Source organism: Hydra vulgaris, chromosome 05 (assembly GCF_038396675.1).
Source record: "Hydra vulgaris chromosome 05, alternate assembly HydraT2T_AEP".
Taxonomy (NCBI): Eukaryota; Metazoa; Cnidaria; class Hydrozoa; order Anthoathecata; family Hydridae; genus Hydra; species Hydra vulgaris.
Window position 1 is genome coordinate 10,489,033 of NC_088924.1, and position 22,468 is coordinate 10,511,500.

At 28.6% G+C, this 22,468-nt stretch overlaps 1 protein-coding gene across 2 annotated transcripts in view; it reads right to left on the bottom strand.

Moving 5' to 3' along the window:
* The window catches only part of LOC136071850 (bromodomain-containing protein 8-like), a 107,118-nt gene that overhangs the window by 32,103 nt on the left and 52,547 nt on the right, over positions 1–22,468 (bottom strand). For both annotated transcript variants that reach the window (XR_010638515.1, XM_065797340.1), the window contains exons 12-13: positions 14,190–14,323; positions 3,983–4,154 (exon numbers count right to left, since the gene is read on the bottom strand). Coding sequence is in view for 1 of the 2 variants with exons in the window: in XM_065797340.1 (XP_065653412.1) it covers positions 3,983–4,154; positions 14,190–14,323 (306 nt within the window). In the remaining variant the exon portion in view is untranslated. The remainder of the gene's footprint in view (positions 1–3,982; positions 4,155–14,189; positions 14,324–22,468) is intronic.

Below are 22,468 nucleotides of genomic sequence, written 5' to 3' on the forward strand. Positions count from 1 at the left end.
GGTTGCCAAACAACTTCTACATTTATTTCTTTTCTCTTTACATGTTTTATATAAAACAGTACTCTAAAAGCTATTAGAAATTAACATGATTTTAAGCAGCTACTAAATAAAAAAATCAAATTCGACATTTGACAGAGTGTTTTAAATAATTATAAACATAACTATAATAAATTTTCTTGTACTTGTTTTTATCTAAAAAAAAAAAAAAATAATAATTTTTGATAAAGTCTGTCTTGTTATGTCATGTCATCCATAGCCATGTCATGTCATCTGCTATGCCATAAGCTTTTTTCTAATCTTCTTCATAAGAATACTTAAAATGGTGAATCTGGAAAACGTGTAAATCTATTGAATTATTCTTTTTTAATTAGATTATTAAATTCATCTTAATGAAGTCTCTTTTATTCTCAGTAATTGCTAGGGTTCTACCTTTGGTCCCATGGTTTTTACCTCTACCTCTAATAAACTACATACTCCATCTTGATGAAAAATTTATACCTTTTTTTTTGTTTATTATAAACAGCTGATCTTAACTGTGATCGCTTTTCTGTAACAACTTAAAGTTGATTGAAGACAGCTTGAGGCTCGCATTGGCTTGTGAGTTTGAACTTAAACAAGGCTCAGTTGTTTACTGCTAACAATAATTTATATAAAAATATTATTCTCTGATTATCTTTGTACTGACCTCTAATAGTAACACAGCAATTGATTTAAAAAATTATCTGCTAAGGTTGCATCTCTTTATCCTACTCACCATTTTCTAAAATTATAATTCTCTTCCTTTGTAAATCTCTTAACAATCTTGCATGCAATCTTGCATGGAATACTGTTGTCAAACTTTTTTTTTACTTTTCAAAAACAGCATCCAAAATCCATAGTAAATCTAGTTGGATTTAGTTTACTAAGTGCCAAGCTTAATCCTTTGCCACATTGTTGTAAGAATGTTTTTCTTTATATTTTATAAATCCTAGCTGATTGCTACTCAATCAAGCATTTATTGTTTTGACAGAAATTCTCTCCTGCTTTCATGTATTTTTAACTCAAGAACTATTTCAGTATTTTCTGCACAAAACAGCTACTGGAAGTGATTACCTTCATGGTCACACCTTCATGATTAAATGAACCTGAGTTGATGCTGCTAAAAAGTCACTTACATTATAATAAATACAAACTACTAACTGGTATGGTTTTATCAGTTATACAGATGGAAAAAAATACTAATATATTTAACACCTACAGTCTTCTCTTACTGATTCAACAGAACCTATTGAAATCTTACATAAGAATGGCTTTAACAAACCTTTTTCCCAATATCAATATGATCGAAGTGAACAGATCCTCAAGAACTGATTTTCAATAAATTTTTTAAATTGAAAAAAATTGAGAAAACTTACTTTAAAGAATTTGGTATAAAACATTAGCTAATACTATTAGATTCAAAAAATAATTAAAATATAATTAAAATTTAACTGTTTATTACCTTATTCTATTAAGCTCTTTAAAGAAAACATGTTTGTTTCTTTTTCCATAAAGTAAGCACAGGGTTGTCCATAAAGTTGGCACACTCAAAAGGGAAAATTTTGCGAATAGTGTATAAATATAAAAGTACATATGCACTAACTAAAAAAAGTTATTCCTAGGTAGTGTTTGTTTTTTTAATTTATCACAATTAACAAGTATTTGTATTATTTAACTAAATGTTTTTGGGACGGATTCATAAAGGACAGAGGAAGAAAGGGAAGGGGGAAAGGGACTTATAAGTATGTATGGCAACAAGGGGAGGAGTCAAATTTAAAAGTTTTTGGCGTACATACTTAATGGACAACCTCTGATTGTATGTCATGGAATAAAATTTAAATTAAAAGCATACCTCAAAAAAAAAGACAATTTTTAAACGTGTATTTAATACACATTTAAGGCTGCTTTAAATATGTATCTAATACACATTATATATGTATTTGCACCAACTGTGTAAGTTCTAATAATACTGGATTTAAAATATTTTTGAATAAAAAATATTTTTACGGGTGCCACAAGATCCTTAAACATCAAACAGGTTCCTAATATTATCAAAAAAAAAATGTTTTTCAAAAGTTAGTCATGTTAGTTCTCAAATGAAGCAAAGTTATATAAAAATTTCAAAAATAATCATTTTTTTAAAAAAAATGTATAATTAAAAAAATCTTGTTGAATTTCCTTTTTTGTTTTAAGTTAAAAAATGCCATTTTTTATTTACTTAAATCCAAAATAATAAACTATTTATAAAAGGATTCATATTTTTGAATTTTTTATATAACTTCGCTTCATTTGAGACCCAACACAGGGTTCATTGCATTTTTAGAAATCCATTTTCCCTGAGTTTTCCCTGATTTTTACCCAATTTCAATTACTTTTCCCCTGAGTTCAGGTGGTAAAAAGTATAAAATTTTCCTTGTAAATGTTGAAGGATATGATATTTTCACAACTGAATCCATGTTCCACTAATATTTTTATCAGAATTTTAAAGAAAATTATTTCTTCATATTTGATAGTTATAAAACCACTGTAGCGAGCAACTTTCAATAAAAATAAAAAATAAAAATTTGTATATTTCAAAATAACTTCAATTTATATATAAAACTAAAAAACATTGAGTTTTCCCTGATTTTAAAGACTTTTAAAAATAGTTCCCTGAATTTTCCAAGTATTCCTTGATTTTTCAGAATTTTAAAACTCTTCCTGGTTTTCCAGGTTTTCCCTGAGTGACATGAACCCTGCAACAAAACACACTTCTTTTTTGATAATATTAGAGTCCTGTTTCTGTTAAACCCACTATTATTTTATTATATAGAACACATCTAGGGGGTGTCAGCAGATATTTTCAAAAAAAGTTGTTTTTAGTACCATCCTAATGTGGATATTATATTGGCAAAAAGTATTACATGAGATTGTGAAAGGTAACACTTTACAAAGCACAGATAAACCATTTAATACCCAGATATACCACCATATACAGTACCTGTCCCACATGATGACAGCTTACCAGTACTACAACCCCTACAAAATGTTGTTTTTTCATTCTTTTACGAAAGAATTTGTAATAAATATTGCAGCCAAATGGGTAAGTTCATCCCAATAGTCAGTAAGTAACTGTAAGAGTTCATTCCAAGAGTCAGTAAATAACAGTAAGAGCTCATCTCAAGAGTCAGCAAGTAACAGTAGTAAAGACACAGAGATAGCTTTTGTACCAATAATGACTTCTAAGCCTCACTTTCCAAATCAGAGTGAGTGATGATTTCATCAGAGATATCAATCCTACTAAGTCAGGAGCTAAACTTCTTTTATTCTGATGGAATGGAATCTATGGAATGATGGAATGGAACCTACTAAGTGAAAGCTGCAGGAAATTTCAAATTTCCTATGACTTGTGTAATAATCTATGTTATTGTAAAGATGTGACTGATGTAATTTGTTACTTCTCAAAAACTCAAACATGATTCTGGTTAGTTTAAAATTTTCTTATAACAAGAAAATGTTAAATTAACCATAAATAAAAAAACTATCCATGATACGTCAAATAGAATTTTTGAATTCAAAGAAAAAATATGTGATTTTTGAATTTAGTGAAAAAGAATTTGATTTTCAAAATTAGTGGTAAAAAATATTCAAACATTGAAAAATTAAAATGGGAAAAACCTTTGTTACTTTGTGAACGATTATATACTTCTTTATTAATTTATACTTATTTATACAATCTGATAGAAATCCAATATGAGCAGCACAAATTAACAGATTTATGCTGGCTCATTATATTATAAAATTAAGAACTAAGAAAACAAAAAAATAATGTTATTTTGAGATTTTCAAAATAACATATTTAAGTATTTATGAAATATTTAATATATATATATAAATATGGACATTATAAATCTTACAAATCATAAATTTCAGTATTCAACTTGCTAAATATATTTTAAGATTACTAAATATGAACAATAAAAACCTTTAGGTTTCCTTTTGAACTTAGGCGAATCTGAATTTTTGGGTGACTGTGATTCCATTGGTGAGAATGATGGTTCCATATTGTCCATAGCACCAGAACAAGGTTCATTATCTGTCAGCTTTATTTTGGGAGATAATTCTGTAATTTCTTTGGTGCTTTGAATTATATCTTTCTATTAGAGTAATAATAAAAAAATTAAAAATTAAAATTTTTTAAAATAATTAAACTTAAAAAAAAATAAGCTTTACTATCTAAACACCGCAGGTTTAGATAACACTTCTGACATCACACTAAAATAACTTGTTGGCAGGGGCTTCAGTACATACATCAACTACCTTATAACCTACTGCTACAAAGGAGTGCCGCAACATTGAATGAGGATCTAGCATGAGGAAGCAATCTTTTTTTTCATTATTCTTTGTTTTTTTTTCTTCTTTTTCTGAAAACGCTGTATGCGGTAGGTATAACTAGTAACATTTTGCTATTTAAATACGATATAGTTTATGAGCTATTTTATAAAAAATTGTTATTTATGAAATATTTACAAAATTTCACTTCTTTTGAAGCTCACCATCATATACTTTTGGAGAAAAATATTTTTGGTAAAATATTACACCTACCAAGTTGTCGGGTGTCTTTGTGCAGAAAGTTTTTTTTTAGAAACAGCTCTAATAATAATTTATAAATAAACAGGTTACAAAAGTTCATTATTTGTAACCACAGGAGAAACAAAATTTTGCGAAATATTTTCAGTCATAACTAGAGCTGTGCAAGATTAGGTTTTTTATCTTCGATCGAGTTCGATTAAGATTATAAAAAATTTGATCGAGTTCAAGTTTGAGATTATTAAACAAACTAGTGAAAGTGTACATTCAATTTATTTAAAAATGTCATCATCAACAAACCATACTTATCCTAATGCTATAAGTCTACAAATTTTTATGAAGAAAGGTAAGTCCATCTACATGCTCTAACAGAAGGCTGCAGCGTTTAATGGAAACGATGTTCCCAGATGTTGATTTCAGACGCTCTGAATTGACACTGATAGCTGGGATTGCCAGAAGTGATTGAGCAAGCTTAGCAAGTCAAGAAAATTGACCTTTATTTTGCCTCCAACATGTCAGTGGACAACCATTGTGCCCAATAGCAACCTAGACCGTTAGCAGAAAAACACCCCCAGACCATTACATTGCCTCCACCATGTTTCACAGTCTTATAGCAGTAATGTAAATCGAGGCGTTTTCCGGCCGGTTGACGTACACAGCAAATGCCATCGCTCCCAATGATGTTGAACTTCGATTCATCACTGAACAGGACAGTTCGCCATTTCTTCTGGTTTTTAGTGAAATCAACGGTTTCTTTGCAGGGCTTAGAGAAAACAATCTGGCTTCAACAGCACGTCGTCTGATTGTTCGATCTGATACAGGCAGCTCTAATTGCTTTTGTATCTCGACTGATGATATCCAGGGATCCTTCTTGACGGATCTGACAATCATAGAATCCTCTCTAGAAGTGGTGGAACGCGGTCTTCCACCTTTGTTATCTGCTGCCAACTTCCCCATAGAACAATATTTGGAACATAGTCTTGATACAGTCCATTTTTTCACGTGATATTTATCACAAATACTTTTTTGTGACATTCCACTTACGTAATCGCCAATAATTTTCTTTCTTAGTTTCAATCCAAGATTTTTTCTTTTTCCAGTTCCAATCCATGTCAGGAGCCATTTTTGCACTTGAAGTCATAAAAATAATAAAAATAAACAATCACGCTTCTCAAGGCTTACCGTGTTACATTTACCTTGTGATGATACAATAATGCTCTGTGGAACACAATGTCTTGGTTGGATGTGGACTGAATTGATGTAATGAAACACTTATTGTATTTCAATTCTTGTATTGATGTTCTTCGATAAAACACTTTGATAAAACTCACTTCCATAAACTGTCTTGATAATACTGACTGATTGACTTCCATATACTGACTGAATTACATATCGATTTACATATCTCTTATATAGTAAAATGAACCTGTGTGAACCTGTTCTGGAAGATTCTAGATGCTTCTTTTCGATGCTTCTGGAGGCTTCTGGATGCTTCTGAATGTTTCTGGATATTTCTGGATGCTTCCAGATGCTTCTTCTGGAAACTTCTGGAAGCTTCTGGAAACTTCTGGATACTTCCTTTAATTATTAAAAAACTTCCGTGATGTTGACACGGACCAGACTTAAGAAAATGAAACAAACCAAAAAAGTTGCACTTGTTTTGTCTGCTGCAAAATGGCACTTGTCAACGAAATTCTGCCTGTGTGCTGTCACCTGTCAGCTGATTGCTCATGTCATGGCATGCTATGACTTCAGACTCCTGAACTGTTTGCTGTGGTAGTATAGTTTGTTTCGTTTTAAGACATGTAAAATTAGGAACACTTTTTAGCATTGTTCGATGTTGGTTGCAAATGTTTTATCCAATACTGTGTGTATATATATATATATATATATATATATATATATATATATATATATATATATATATATATCAGGCCTTGTTACGAGATTTCGCTGCGTAGCGAAAACGCGTAACGATTTTCTAAGTAACTCAACTCAGCAAATATATTTTGCATCGTTAAAAGTTATATTGCGTCACTAGCGTCTTTTCAAGTACCGCATTGTAATTAAAGTTATTTTATTAACGCGTTAAAAATCATACAAACAGTTTGTTTTTTCTCACTATAACAAAAGTTACAAATAAAATCTAAGTTCTTATTTAAAAAATCATTTTTATTATTTTTTTCAAATATGAACTAAATTTTATTTTGAAAAAAAATACTTTTTTCATGAAACGTAAAACAATGTTTGTTTATTTTCTTATGATTTTACAGTTGGTTTTTGGTTATTTTATTAACTGTTAATAAATTTTGCCTTATTTAATTTGTGAACTCTTTTTAATAACGTTTTTAAACAATAAAGAGTTTTTTTTTTTGTTATTTATCAGTTACCGATAACATTACATATTCGTGATCATAATTTATTTTCATAAATTAAACGAACGTCTTTAAAACTTTATGTTATTGAATTAACCATAAACAAAATATCTTATTAATAAAATATTTACATCAAAATAAATCGTGCATTTTTTAAACTATTATGACTAAAAATAATTTTTATATTTAAAAGGAATTTATATATTTAATTCCTTAAGGTAAAACTTAAAACACTTTATTTTTTTTTAACTAATTTTTAACAACAACAAAAAAAATTATGAAACAAACTGTTTCTTTAACAAAAAATCTATTACTTTACAATTGCTTTTACTAACGATTTTATTTCTTCTGAATAAACGTCACGTTAACGGCAATCAAAAGATAATTTAAATATTCTAAAAGATATAAGTTTTTGCGTAGCGCAAAACTGCTGAACGCGTAGGCAAATCGCCTTTTTGCAAGCAAAATGCGAGCTGCGTAACGCTTCTTAACAAGGCCTGATATATATATATATATATATATATATATATATATATATATATATATATATATATATATATATATATATATATATATATATATATATATATATACTTATATATATTTATAAAGGTATTTTATTCTTTGTTTATTGTAAGTTTTACCTCTTTATTTATTATGCTATTTTTACTTTGGGTCACTATTTATTTTTATTGTATTTTTATATTAACATTAATAATTTTTATTATGATTGTTGTGATAATGTGTTATATGACTCTGCTTTAGACTTTAACTATTTTAGTATAGTGCTCTCTGAAGTAGTGTAATTCTTTTATAATAAGATAAATTTCTATGACATAACTATATATACTTCTAGTAAATATATAAGAATAGAAACAGGTCAATGGTAAATATATTGTAAAGGTCAGGTCAGGTGTATGGTCTTCATGATCACTCTGCTACTGGTAACATGTAATCTAATGCAATGTGCTCCATGTTCTGCTGCCTTGTGGGATTCGCTTTCTAAGCAAAAGCTGGAAAGAGTTTCCTTCCTGTCATCAGTAATATTGCTCATTTTTTTAGTAATTTTTATTTTATTAATTTTTTTGTAATTTTTGTAATTTTTTTATAATTTTATTTTTTTATTAATTTTTTTGTAATTTTTAATAATTGCTCATTTTTGTGTGTCTTTTATATAGTTAGAGATGCCTTAGTTCCAATTTTAGCTCACCTGTAATCTTCTTTATATGTATGTTTGTGTTCTGTCAAAACCTCTGACGCAGTGTTGACTCACCAATAAGTTGCTATCTGTATTTTTGTGTTCTGTCTAAACCTCTGGCGTGGTGTTGACTCACCCTTAAGTTGTTATCTGTATGTTTGTGTTCTGTCTAAACCTCTGGCGGGGTGTTGACTCACTCAAAAGTTGCTATCTGTATGTTTCTGTTCTGTCTAAATCTATGGCACGGTGTTGACTCACCCATTAGTTGCCATCTGTATGTTTGTGTTCTGTCTGAACTCCTAGCATGATGTTTACTCACTCATAAGTTACTTTACGTATGTATGTGTTCTGTTTAAAAGTTCTGTTTAAATGTTTAAATCTGTTTTGATGCAGAAGAGCTCATTAACTAACTAGACACCCCATCTATTAAACCTGTGCTCACCCTTTATCTTAAGTATTTTGTTAGATGTAATATTTTTCCTAATGCATTTCCAAAATATCATTTCCGATGTTATAAGGTGCTGTTTGCAGGAAATAGCTCCTTTTGATTAGTCCAGGTCACATCAGGTTCAGGATCGTCACAATCACCCTACTACTGGTATTATGTATCGCAGTACAACCTGTCCCATGTCCTGCTTTTTCCTGCTTTTTGAAAAAAACTTTAACTTGAAAATTCCTGCCTTGGGGCTCTTGGTTGAATAAAGGCTAGATATGGTGTCTGAATAAAAATACTCATCTTGAGCAAATGTTACCTACATCCAGCTATCTTGTAGGAGACCTCCTAGACAAAGACTTTAGAGGTAAGCAGAATAATTCTGTTGACCAGCCTTGAACTCCTTCTTCATCTATTAGGCTGGCATAGATCTAAACCTGTGTTACATTGTTTCCTGCCTAGGATTATGAATACTGGATCTTCTTGACTCTTCTCATAGGTTTTTGACAGTGCCTCCTTGATAGTGGCTATGCAACTCTTCCTGTTATCGCTTAATGAGGGTACAGCTCTAAAAATCAGTTTAATGGTTCTGAGGTCAACTGGTAGAAAGATTTCTTGAACTCTGTGGTAACTCCCAGAGAGGCTGATTCCATCAACAGCTACAAAATACCAGAGTATTAACAGTGCTGTGTTACACATTGATGGTGTCCCTGTTAATGTTTTTGGTGTAGCTGCTATATCTAATTGTAATCATTTTTTCCATCATTTTTAAAAGAACAACTCTTTTGAAAACAAACCGCTATTTATTATTGCAAGAAATTGATATAAAAATGTGCTGTCAGATGCCAAGTTCCATTATTCTCAGTTCACAAAATCTCATACCTTGTCTCAGAAGTTAGGCTTAAGAGACTTTTGGAAAATCTTCAACAGCATTGTGAACAAAGGTAGGTCTAACATTTTATCTTTCATTCATGGAACTGATCTTATTACCTCTCCCAAGGATAAGGCAAAAATATTTGCAAATAACTTTTCTTCAAACCCGACTCTCAAATCTTATGCCTATTCTCTTCCTTCCATTCCAATTAAACAGGTTAACCCATTGTTAGACATTCAAATCACTCCAGCTTCTGTTGCTTAAGTCATATCTCTATTAAACTTTTTAACAACTTGTGGTCCAGACAACATTCCTGTCACAGTCTTACAAAATTGTTCTCCAGAACTCTCTTCAATTTTCTCTAAACTATTTAATAAGTGCTTGACTGAGTCTTGTTTTCCTGCCTGCTGGAAAATAGCATCTGTTGTTCCAATTTTCAAAAACTCCAGTGAACATTTATTGGTAAATTCAGATGGTAAACAAAATGTTTGGAGAAAAACTGGCGAAGCTTACTGTTTAAGTTACAAGCAAAGAACCATAAAACATGATGGTGGTTATATAATGGTATGGGGCCCTATGTCATGGAATGCTGTTGGAAATCTTAAATTTATCAAAGATACAATGATTTCAGATATGTACATTGGTATTTTGAATAATAATTTGACTTCATCAGCGCATAAATTCAGGTAGAAATTTTATATTTCAACATGACAATGATCTAAAACATAAGTCAAAAAAACTAAAAAAACTTTTACTTATCAAATCCATTAATGTTCTTGATTGGCCAGCACAAAATCCAGATATAAATCCTATTGAAAATTTATGGTCAGTTTTAGATAAAAAAAAATAGGCAATCGCCATTTGAAGCGAACGGAAGAATTAAAAACTGCTGTTACAAAGGCTTGGGATGAAATAAGTTCTGATAATACAAAAAAATTAGTGGAATCTATGCCAAAATGTTTAAATGCTATGATAAAAGTTAAAGGAGGTCACACAAAATATTAACTTTACCATAAGTCTTCTTAATAAATTTATTATGTTATGTGTCCCATTAATTTTTTCCAGAGAATTTAGTCAAAAAATTGGTATTATTAAATATGATTTTTGAAAAATCTAAAAATACTCTCAAATGCATTTCTTTATTAAAATGGTACTAACAACTATTTTAAAGAGATCATTAACTAAATAAAAAATTATTTTTTTATGAAGAAAATGGCAATTTTGGTTGTCCATTATATTTTCCTACACTGTATACACACACACACACACACACACACACACACACACACACACACACACACGCACACACAGACACACACACACACACACACACACATACACACACACACACACAAACACACACACACACTACCAGTCAAATGTTTTCAATCACTATTTGAAAATCCTTAAATACAAATAAAATACAATGTTTACAATATCTAAATCCATAGTATAACAATTATAACACAAACACAAAACAGTGATGACTATGTTTGAAATGTTAAACACAGATCATAATACTTTAAAAAACGCGGTGACCTGTATACGTTAGTATCTACAAATACTAAATTATTATTTAATAATATTAAATTAATAATTGAAGTTATAGTAATTGTTAAATTTTTTAGTCCATCAAATAATTTGTTTAAGCACAAACTATTATACTAAATATAAGTTAGGCTTTCATTAATGTTATATTTTATCAGTTTTAAAATGAAAGACCAAAATATAATATAATATAATGGAAGACCAAAAGTTACATTGGAAAGAGAAGATAAATTTATATGGCTACAAAGTTAGTGACAATGAATTTGTACTGCGCCGGATATCCAAAAGGAATTGAATTCAATTCTCCAAAAATGTAGTTTTGGTATTGTTGTGCAGCACTGTTTCGAAAATTATAAATTAAAAGGATGTGTAACATCCAAAAAATACCTTTTATGTTGTCAAAATACACTGAAGAAATTAAAATAGGCTAAAAAAATAAAAAGATCTGTCAGAAGACAAATGACATAAGGTTTTATTTACAGACGAATCAAAAAATAAAATTTTTGAAGCTAAAGACCTCAATATGCACGTTGGCAAGCTATCGACAAGTGTATTATACCAACAGTCAAACAAGGAGGTGGTTCTGTGACAGTTTGAGGTTGCTTTGCAAGTCACAAAGTAAAAAATTTAATCAGAATTGAGAAAATTCTTGATAAGATTTGTTATCACAGTGTTCTTCAGCGACATGCTTTTCCATCTTGAAAAGAATTATAGACAATCACTTAATTTTTCACCATAACAGCAACACTAAGGACACATCAAAATTACGTAAAAATTAAACTTTATTAAAAGAATGTCGCAAAAAATACTTTTAATTAAATAAATTATCAACAAACTGATATCTGATGTCTCTAAACACAAAATTTCATTTTTCTCAAAATGAGAAAATTGTGACATCTGTGGTTTTACTTGTGTGGTCTATATATATATATATATATATATATATATATATATATATATATATATATATAATATATATATATATATATATATATATATATATATATATATATATATATATACAACCCTCGGAATTAGGAAAAAGGAAGTCAGCAATAAATTGCCCACCTCAAACTGTTAGAGGTCAGCATAAGGTCGACAAAAAAAATTGATACAAAGGGGCTACGGTAAAACATAGAAACGAGGTCAGCAATTTTTTGCCAACGTTAAACACTTTAAGGTCAGCAGTTAGGTTGACATTGCCGAATGCCAACCCTAATTCCGAGGGTTGTATGTATATATATATGTAAATTACGTTAGTCTATTCGACAAATAGAGTACTCAATGTGCTTAAAGAACAGAACAATAACAAAATGGTAAAACACTTATCTAATTTTAGTTGCCTTCAACAGTATATTTCACCATAGTAGGTTCATCAGGAAGCTTCCTGATGAACCTACTGATGGTGAAATATGCTGTTGAAGACAACAAAAAATAAAATAAGTGTTTTTACTAATTTATATATATAAATATATATATATATCAACCCTCGAAATTAGGAAAAATTAGGTTGACAATAATTTGCCAACCTTAATCTTTTAGAGGCATCAGGTTGGCAAAAAAAATTTGATACAAAGGACTTACCATGAATCATAGAATCATGGTTGGCAATTTTTTTCTGACCTCAAACACTTTTAGGTCTGCATTGTCGAATGCCCACCCTAATTCCAAAGGTTGATAAATATATAAATATATATATATATATATATATATATATATATATATATATATATATATATATATATATATATATATATATATATATATATATATATATATATAATATATATATATATATATATACACACACAGCAACCTTCCGAATTAGGAAAAGTGAGGTCGGCAATAAATTGCCGACCTTAAACTGATAGAGATCCACAAAAAAATTTTGACACAAAGGGGGGGGGTTATCATATAACTTAGAAACGAGGTCAGCAATTTTTTTCCAACCTCAAACATTTTAAAGTTGGCAGTTAGGTTGGCATTGCGGAATGCCAACCTTAATTCCAAGGTTTATATAGCAAGGTTTATATAGCAAGGTTTATATAGGAACAAGAAGCCAAGCAAAACAACAATATTCAAATGAATTAATTTTTTTATGAAAAAGTTTCTTATATTAAAATATTACTAAGAAAATATTAAATAGTGATTTTCAGTATTAATCATTAGTACTATTGCAAATGTAATTATCACAATTTTGTTATATGTAAAAAGTTATATAATAGAAATATTTAATTGCAGTTTTGTGGTAACAATGGTAACTATCAGTTGCCATTGTTATGTTATTATAAAAGGAAGTATTAGTTAATGGTGTCATGCTTTTGTTTATGAAGATAATTTTCATTTTTTAGTTCAAGAAAAATAAAAAGCTGAAAGAATGGCTCCATAGTTTTTTTGTGTATTTTCTTGCAATCATATACATGATTGTGAAATCTATTTGTTGAATTGCCAGATTTGCAACTGGAAATATGTCCATTTGTGTGGTTTCTTAAATTGTTTGTTTTTCAAGTATAAGTAGATAGTCTGTTACATGATAAGCATTTTAGATAATAAATGACATTTTTGCTATTACATGTAATGTGGCTTTTAATGTTTCAAATAATGCCATTGGATGTTTTTAGTAAGCTAATAGTTGTGAAATAGTTATATATTTTAATGCTTGTTTAAAATATTCGTTTATGTGATAATGTGCATTATTTATATCTTAAAAAAATATAAATTTATATATATATATATATATACATATACTCTTGCATATGTATAAACAACATTGTGTGCATGAAATATAATTGATGACATCATACTGAATTAACTATGTGGGGCTACAGTACACATATCAACTAAGAATTTGGGTTTGGGGAGGTACTTTAATTTTAAGGACCTTTATTACAGCAAAAACAAAATTATTTTTCTTTTTTTTCTAAAAAGAAAAGAAAAATTACTCTAGATTTAAGTCAACATTTTACAACTTATTTAAACTTGTGTTTGTGATGTGAATTAGTGTTGTCTGTGATGTAAATCACAATGGTTTTTGTGATATAAATCACAATGGTGTTTGTGGTTCTGATTTTCTTTAGTTTATTTAAAAATTTTAAATTGTTATTAATTTTATGCATTTAAAATCAGAGTAATTATTAAAATGAATCTAAAACAAAACAAATAGATAAAAATTACAATTGGTGAAGCTTCTGCAAATGCTTTTTTTGGATCTGGTTGAGCTATTTTGCATTCAATCTCATCAATATTATTAACAACATTACCAGGTACCAGCAATGACTCTTGTTCTTGGGTTTTTGAAGTGAAAACATCTATCAAAAAAATACAGCTTTATTAATATAATGTTTTTTGCAATTAAGACTTTAAATCTTTGATCAAAATTATACTTAAAATTATCTTACTATAAAAACTTAGTTTAAACCACAACTGATTAAAACAATGTTTTATATTAGTTTAAATCACATTTGACTCAAAAAATGTTTTAAATTAGTCAAACACTACTAAAAAAGATCATTATAAGCATTTCTTATCAATATTTAAAAAAAAAAAATTATATCCCTTTTAAAAAAAAAAGATAAAAATTAAAATAAAATATAAACAAAAAGGAGATCTGATATCAATACATGTAAAAATTATGCATAATAGCAACCAACTAATAAAAGACATTTCTTTTCCAATCATCAACAATCAGATGAGAAGACACTCTCAGTGACACATCAGATGAGAAGACACTCTCAGTAAAATTTACATAAACAAATTTTAAAAAAATTCTCAACTTAGACTATCTTTAACTTGAGCAGTAAATGAAATAAAAAAAATGAAACTTAAAGTTTAACAAAACTTTTTCTGCTTGCATTGAAAAAAAAAATTTTTTTTTTGATATACAGAAATAATAGTTTTTATAAAGTTGAAACTTGAACTTTAATGCGATTTCCCACAGTCTGTTTGCATTTAAATGTCTTTAATAAAACTACAAAGTATCTAAAATTTAAATATCGTTATAGATCAAAAGAGCTAGAACGATTACAAAGTGTTTAAACCCAATAATTTCTTAAAAAAGAAGTGATTTACAATAATTCAATATCAAGATACTACGTCGATATACATAGAATTTTACAATGGCATCTATAATGCATCCTCTAACTTGTAGGTTTGCGAAAATAGTGGCTTATAATGTGTTCAACATAAAGATAGACAGGAAATCCAACAAGGCTTTAAAATCATGTACTTCAAGAAAGCATATCTCATATAGTTTGTTTCAAAATACAAACAAATTATTAAAAATCTTCGCTTTTTTGGGAAAAACTTATCTATCAATAAAAACAGCGGTCATGCAAGAATTTTAGTTAGAAAGATGGTGTTGTTTAACTACTAAACAAAAAATGGATCATTGAATAAAAGATTGTCTTGGATGTCAAAATGACATTAAGTTTAAGTTATCACTATTACCGAATCGCTACAAATCATATTAATCTGTTGCAGCCCAAAAAGGTCTTCTAAAACATAAAGAGCTAATGTTAAACGACACTACAAACACAATTATAACAAAGCTGGATAAGGACTATTAAAACACATTTTAAACTACTTTTTTTAAAAACTCATTCAAAAATACTGAAATTAAAAAACAAGTCACCAGGAGAAATGTCCATGCAAAGAAAGGTAAATATTAATAATCAATGGAATAGTAAATATTAATAATCAACGGAAAGAAACATCAGTTTTAAGGTAGATATGAATAATTCTAAAATTTAAATGCAACTATCAATTTTCAACACTTTGATATTTTTTATATATTTTTAAACATTTAGAACATATGGCACAAACATTTCACTTAGTGCAAGAAATAAACATCATCTTATTACAAATATGGAACCATTTAAATAAGCCGAGCAGCGATTTTATGAATTTATAGAAAAAGTAGATACAGTAAACTTTTTATATTTATTATTTTTTGTAATTGTGTGTGTGTGTGTGTGTGTGTGTAGTGTGGTGTGTGTGTGTGGCCAGCTGAATTTATGTCTGGAGAAGGTAAAGGTTTATCAACCTCGTGAAAAAATTAACAACTCTGATCTTGCAAGAAAATATAATATCATGGATAATAAAAGTAAAATGCCACAAAATGGCAGGCCAATTGTTAAAGAATTTCTAAAGGAAAACAATGTCAATCTAACAAGTTTATTGGAGCTGAAATGAAGAAGTGGAGAAAAAAGTCCGGTTATTATTCGAAGAAAAAAAAAAAGTATAATTATATTTACTACTATTTGTATTTTTTTTATCTGTTTTAACTGTTTGACATTTAATTTTTAAATTTTACTATAATTTAAATATTTACTTGCATATTTTTATGTATTCTTATATATTTTAATTTTTTATATTTTACTGATGTTTTCTAATTTTCTATATATTTAAGACTTTAATTTATTTTATTAAAAACTTGAAAACAAACCAAAAATTTCACAAATTCATAAGTAAATATTTTTAATAGTTTACCTTGTAATTACAATTAAAAACGAGAACTTTTGCTTAATCTATACATATACATACTTTAAATGTTTATTTTGTTTAAGCCAACACATTTGAATGTTTCCTTTCCTCAAGAAGAAACAAATGTACAGGTTGCAGCAAAACTAAGTTCACCTATATTGGAAAACAAGTATTCATTAGGAGAAATCATTGTTCCACAAACATTCTCTAAACTTATTGTAAGAAACAATGAAATACAAACTGATAGATTTTCTATAGAAGGAAGAATTCATCCACTAAAATTAGTTGAGAATACATAACAAAAAATCATTGAATATATATGAGGATTTAAACTGATGTAGAGTATGAAAACATGTCTCATACATCAGTTATAAACTGGATTAATGAAATGAAAGATCAGATCTAAAAAGGATTAATGAATTGAAAGATGTTGATCAAGAGGAAGGAACTAATAACTTGAAAATCAAGTTAAAAAAATATGAACAAAAAAGGTATCTTATGATATAGCATGGTACTTCAACTATATGCAACCATAGTCACATCTTAATGACAATATCATCTTTATTTGATCCTGCAATACATTATACAGCTGTAAAATACCAACAAAAGTAAAATCTTAAATATTCAAGCAGCTGTTGAAGCTCTAATATGGTATATTTTTGGGAGATGTTCAGCTACTGATGAAATGCTTGTGTATTCAGAACAAAAAAGAATGATATTATTGAAATGAAAGATCCTATTAAATTCAACGAAATTGAAATTTATGATGAAATTAGATTCTTTAAAGGCAATGGTCCTTCAGGCAATTATGTGTGCTGGATTTGTGACATTATTGTTGTAGAGCATTCTAATTATTCCTGCTCATTGCATAAAGCTTGCATAAATTTACAATATCGACAAGAAAAAGTTCATCTTACAACAGTCAGGGAAAAAAAGTCATGAAAAAGTAAAAAAACTTTATCCCAACTCACAAAAAAAGAAATAATAATTGAATTGAATCTGCAAAATGAAAAGTTTAACAAAAATGAATCAAAGCAAATATTGGAAAAATTAAAAAAAACCATGCATGGTATTCCAAGAGTTCCAAGTCTCATATTTTATCATCCTGATATTAGTTTACCAAAAAATGGTTTATCAAAATATGAATTACTAATGTAAACACTTCATGATATTTTTAACCTTTCTTAGAGAACTACCCCACTATTTTGATAAAAACAAAACAAAACAAAAACAAGAAACTGAATCAATTATTGAACTTTCATTTGAAGAGGAAGATGTAAAAAGAGCAGTTGACTACAGATTTTGTATAATAAAAATAACATTATATTGTCAGCAGAAATTTCCCTAAAATCCTTATATTTTCAAAATCCTTATATTTTCATTTATAATTCCAAAATCCAATATTTTTATTACAATGTACCAAATTCAAGAAACATTATGCAAACTAAAATCTGAGCGCACCAACAAACTTATATTAAATGTATTTAGTAATACTTAAGCATGTTGATTACATCGACTCTAAGAGAATATTTGAACATTTTAATAGTGAGAAATTTTTTTGGTAAATATTTCCACTGATTAGTTGCACATACTCCTGACCAATTAAGAATTATTTCTGTTAGAGCTACAAACACTGAAAAGGAAGAAAGACTATTTAACTTTATCAAAACTACAACAAGCACAACATCAAACCGCCAGCCATGTCATGTTATTTCTAATGCATTAATAAGGATGCAAGTATCTAACAACTTAAATAATTTTGATAAAATTCCTTTATTAGAATTGCCCATTTCAAAATTATATAAGTTTGTTCAACTTGTCAAATACAACTACAACATTTGAAATAATAAGAAATTACCCAAATGAACATCAGGCTATGCTTCCAAAAATAGCAGAGTTTCTTATCGAACCAAATACTTATTGGTGTGAAACAGAAATCGGTGTGACATTTTATGATTTTGAAAATGTTACAATAAGTAAAAAAGTTCCACAGCACAGAAGAAACTGATTATGTTAAAAATTGGTGGGAAGATATTTGTTTGCCAAATGCTAATATAATAATACCTGCATATAAAATAAAAGTCGAAGATAAAATTAACAAGAAGACAAAGTTATTATTTTTGAAAACATTGAAAAATCTCTCTCACTAATTATAATACATAAAAGTTGTTATTTTTAAATTCCTTACTTTTTCTCTAACGGTTTTTTAAAATTAAAAATTTTTGTTTTAATACTTATACTAAATAAAATTTACTAAAATATTATTGACCAGAAAATTGTTATCTGAATTTTGTCTAGTGTTTGAAAAAAGCAGAGGACAGTAAGAGATAGTTTTACTTCCTTCGATAACCTTAGGCCTTTCTCTTCAAAGTTATACCTGGCTTCAGGTCTTCGGTTGAAATAAAATGAATATTGAAGGCCCCTGGTTATATAGCTCCCTGGTATAAGTGGGCCATTTATATTCTATGTATTTTTAGCTGAAATACTGAAAAAAGTCTGAAGTATGAGCCTTATAGAGCTTTCCAGCAATTAGTTTTTGGTCTACATGTCTTTTAGTGACCAAATAGTGACTAAGCCATGCCAAGCACTAATTGTTAAACCATATATGAAAATTATGTGTAAATGTATGACACAAATTTTATGTAAATATACATTTACTCTATATAAAATTATATTTGAAAAGATAATATTATTTTGATAGGCTTTTTTCTTTTTAAATAAATTTTGAGATCGCTTACAGTCCACAACATGACCTCGCGCAAACAAAAAATTTTCCCAATAAATCTTGTTTCTCCGCGTTGCGGCCTTGTTCCTCAAGGTTCGTGTTTCGAAGTTATAGAGTTGAGAGAGGGTTATAACCACTATTAAGTAGCCTCCTCATCTGTAGTGGCCTTCTCGGCCTTGAGGAGGTGAATAATAAAAAATAAAAATAAAAAAATCTGATTGCTTATCAAGCAGTCCAGGAAAAATGTCTATTATTAAACTAATAACTGACTTTTAATGGAAAAATGTCTATTATTAAACTAATAACTGACTGAAAATAATATCTTGAAAATGACCTTAACTACGCTGAGCTGTTTTGAATATTTAAGGGAATGACCAGGTATAAGCACAAAGTTTGTTTTGATGGTTTCATCTTAATTATTTTGTTTGGAATTCAAATAAAACCTTTGTCTTCCCGTTTTTATTTTTATTATTTTGTTTAATATTTATATAAAACATTTTTTAACTTTTTGCTGTTTTTATTTTTATTATTTTATCTAGAATTTAAATAAAACATTTCTTTGCCGTTTTTCTTTATCATTCTTTTTTTTATCACACATTTTTTTTATCATTCTCTTAAATAAGAACACAACTTTTCTTGGCACTTTTGGATCCCATTAAACGTTCAAAAAAATACTTCCTTAATAAAAACTGAAAAGTTTTATCATTTAAAGAAAAATATTTTTTAATTTTTATTATTTTTACAAATTTTATTTGAGGATTTAGAGATAAAGTAACAGAACAAAATTTGACAAAAAAAAAATCAAGCCTTGTTAAGCAGCATTATAAAATAAGGGCTCAATTTAAGTGAAAAAACTAATGTAGTATATATTGCCATGTGTTATATCTGAAAGTAGAAAAATGAATGTTATCAATAATTTACAATATTACTACTATTTACGCAAATTATTTCTAGTCTACACTTACCCCTATAAGGAAAAGTGACTAGAATATGCAAGAACTCTGCTAAATGCAAAATTTTTTTATAAAAAATAGCAATGGTCAAATCAAAATATTGGCAGGTTACCAGCATTAACAAACTGGTTTCTTTTAGTCGCCCTTTACGCAACCAACCAAAAGTCTGAGTGTACACCCCTGTGTGTGTGTGTGTGTGTGTGTGTGTGTGTGTGTGTGTGTGTGTGTGTGTGTGTGTGTGTGTGTGTGTGTGTCTATATATATATATATATATATATATATATATATATATATATATATATATATATATATATATATATATATATATGGTAGTCAGTTTGAGGAAATTTTCAAATCTAAAATACCATACATTCTAGATTTGGGGCAAATATTAAAAAAAAAACTCCCAAAAAATTTGTGCTCAACAGGACCACTCAATCCTTACTCCCTAAGCACTTTTTCAGAAAAAAAAATTCTCAAAAACCTTCAAAAATTGCCAATTTCAAAGTTGAAATTTCAATTACAAAAAGTTGAAATTTTTTTTTTCTGGATTGTTTTTTTTTACCTATATATTTGAGTAAAAATACATGGTATCATCGTTTGTTTTTTTAATATTTTTATGTATTTTGAATTGAAAAAATTACAATATTTGATGATAGTTTCATGTTATTGGATTAAATTTCAAGAGCAAATAATTTCAGTTGTGTTCATGTTCATTTTCACCACTTTTCTTCCTTTTATCAAGAGAAGATAAGCTTTCAATAAACTTACTTTTTGAAAGTTTGTTTGAACGTCTTCCAGGTGTTCTGAAAGCACATCAAACTTTTTCAACAGTTAGCATTGTATTCTGTTTATTTTTCTCATTGTTGTATCAGTTAATAATTTTTTTTTTTTTTTTTTTTGTTTTTTCACCTTCCCAAGGCCCAGAAGTCCACTACAGATGAGGAGGCTACTTAATTGTGGTTATAACCCTCTCTCAACTCATTAACTCCGAAACACGAACCTTGACAAACAAGGCCGCTGCGCGGAGAGACAAGTTGAGCGCGGTACTACCAGGGACGTGGTGGGGATCGAACTCGGAACCTCTCGCTTATGAAGCGAGCGCTCTACCACTGCACAAATAACGCATTAGATATTTACAATTTGCTGCATCAACAGATTTTCTGAATGATCATTTACTACAATTAAAGATTTGACATAATTCTGAAAGTTTTTAAAAACAAATTGAATAAATCAACTCAGGGGGAAGCGAAAGCCAATCTTTTATCCTTTGTTCCTCTAATCCGATTCTATCAAACACAAGATATAAAAACTCAGCTCTAATAGCATCATTAGCCTGTAAATACCATTTGGCATAAAAGCAAACTGCAAATTCAGTTATTAGCCTGATTTCTCTCTTGAGTTTATTGTTCTGATGTACAAACTCAATTTGGCTGGATAAAAGCTAGAGCTTTAGGTACTAAAGTGCTTTGGATAGGAACTTGCTCTGAATAGGATTGGAACCTGCTTGGATGAACTGCTCTGGGTTTTCTTAGTGTTACTGAAGACAGAGAAAGGTAACTGACAACAAGTTCTGTAAGCTCCTTTCTATCTTCTCTGATCTTTATCATCTTTTCCCTTTGTAAAGCTTTCTCAAGAAAGGTTCCCTTTCCTGTTTTCCAATCAAACTTCATTAATTCTGTTTGATTGTAATTAAAATTAGGACATTCAAAAACAGTTTTCAATTTTTTAAACATAGGATTATCTGGTCCTTTGGAATGTTCATCTGAAACTGAATTACAAAAATGAACCACTCTTAATTTACATACATGATGTCTACATGCAATATGTAAAAGATATTTGCCTATATTGTTGGATATTCTTATTAAAGAACCTTTCTTTCAACCAGTGTTACTTGCAGTAGTATCAAAACATGTTCCTCCCATTTTGGCTTCAAGGTTGTACTCCTTTAGAAGGTCCATTCCAGATTTGAAAGATTTTTCACTAGACTTTGATCGTTTGTTATAGAAAATCCAGCTTTAATCTATGGCTCTTTTACCTTGGCCAAAACAGATTCACACTTATTTTCTATTGCACATCTTTGAAATTTTTTTTGAGGAGGACAAGCAAGAATAGTGGCTTTTTTGATGTTCTTGGCAAAAATGATTGTTGGAAACAGACAATTACACAGTCTTATTTACAAAAAAGAAGAAATAAAAAATGTATATATATATATATATATATATATATATATATATATATATATATATATATATATTTATATATATATATATATATATATATATATATATATA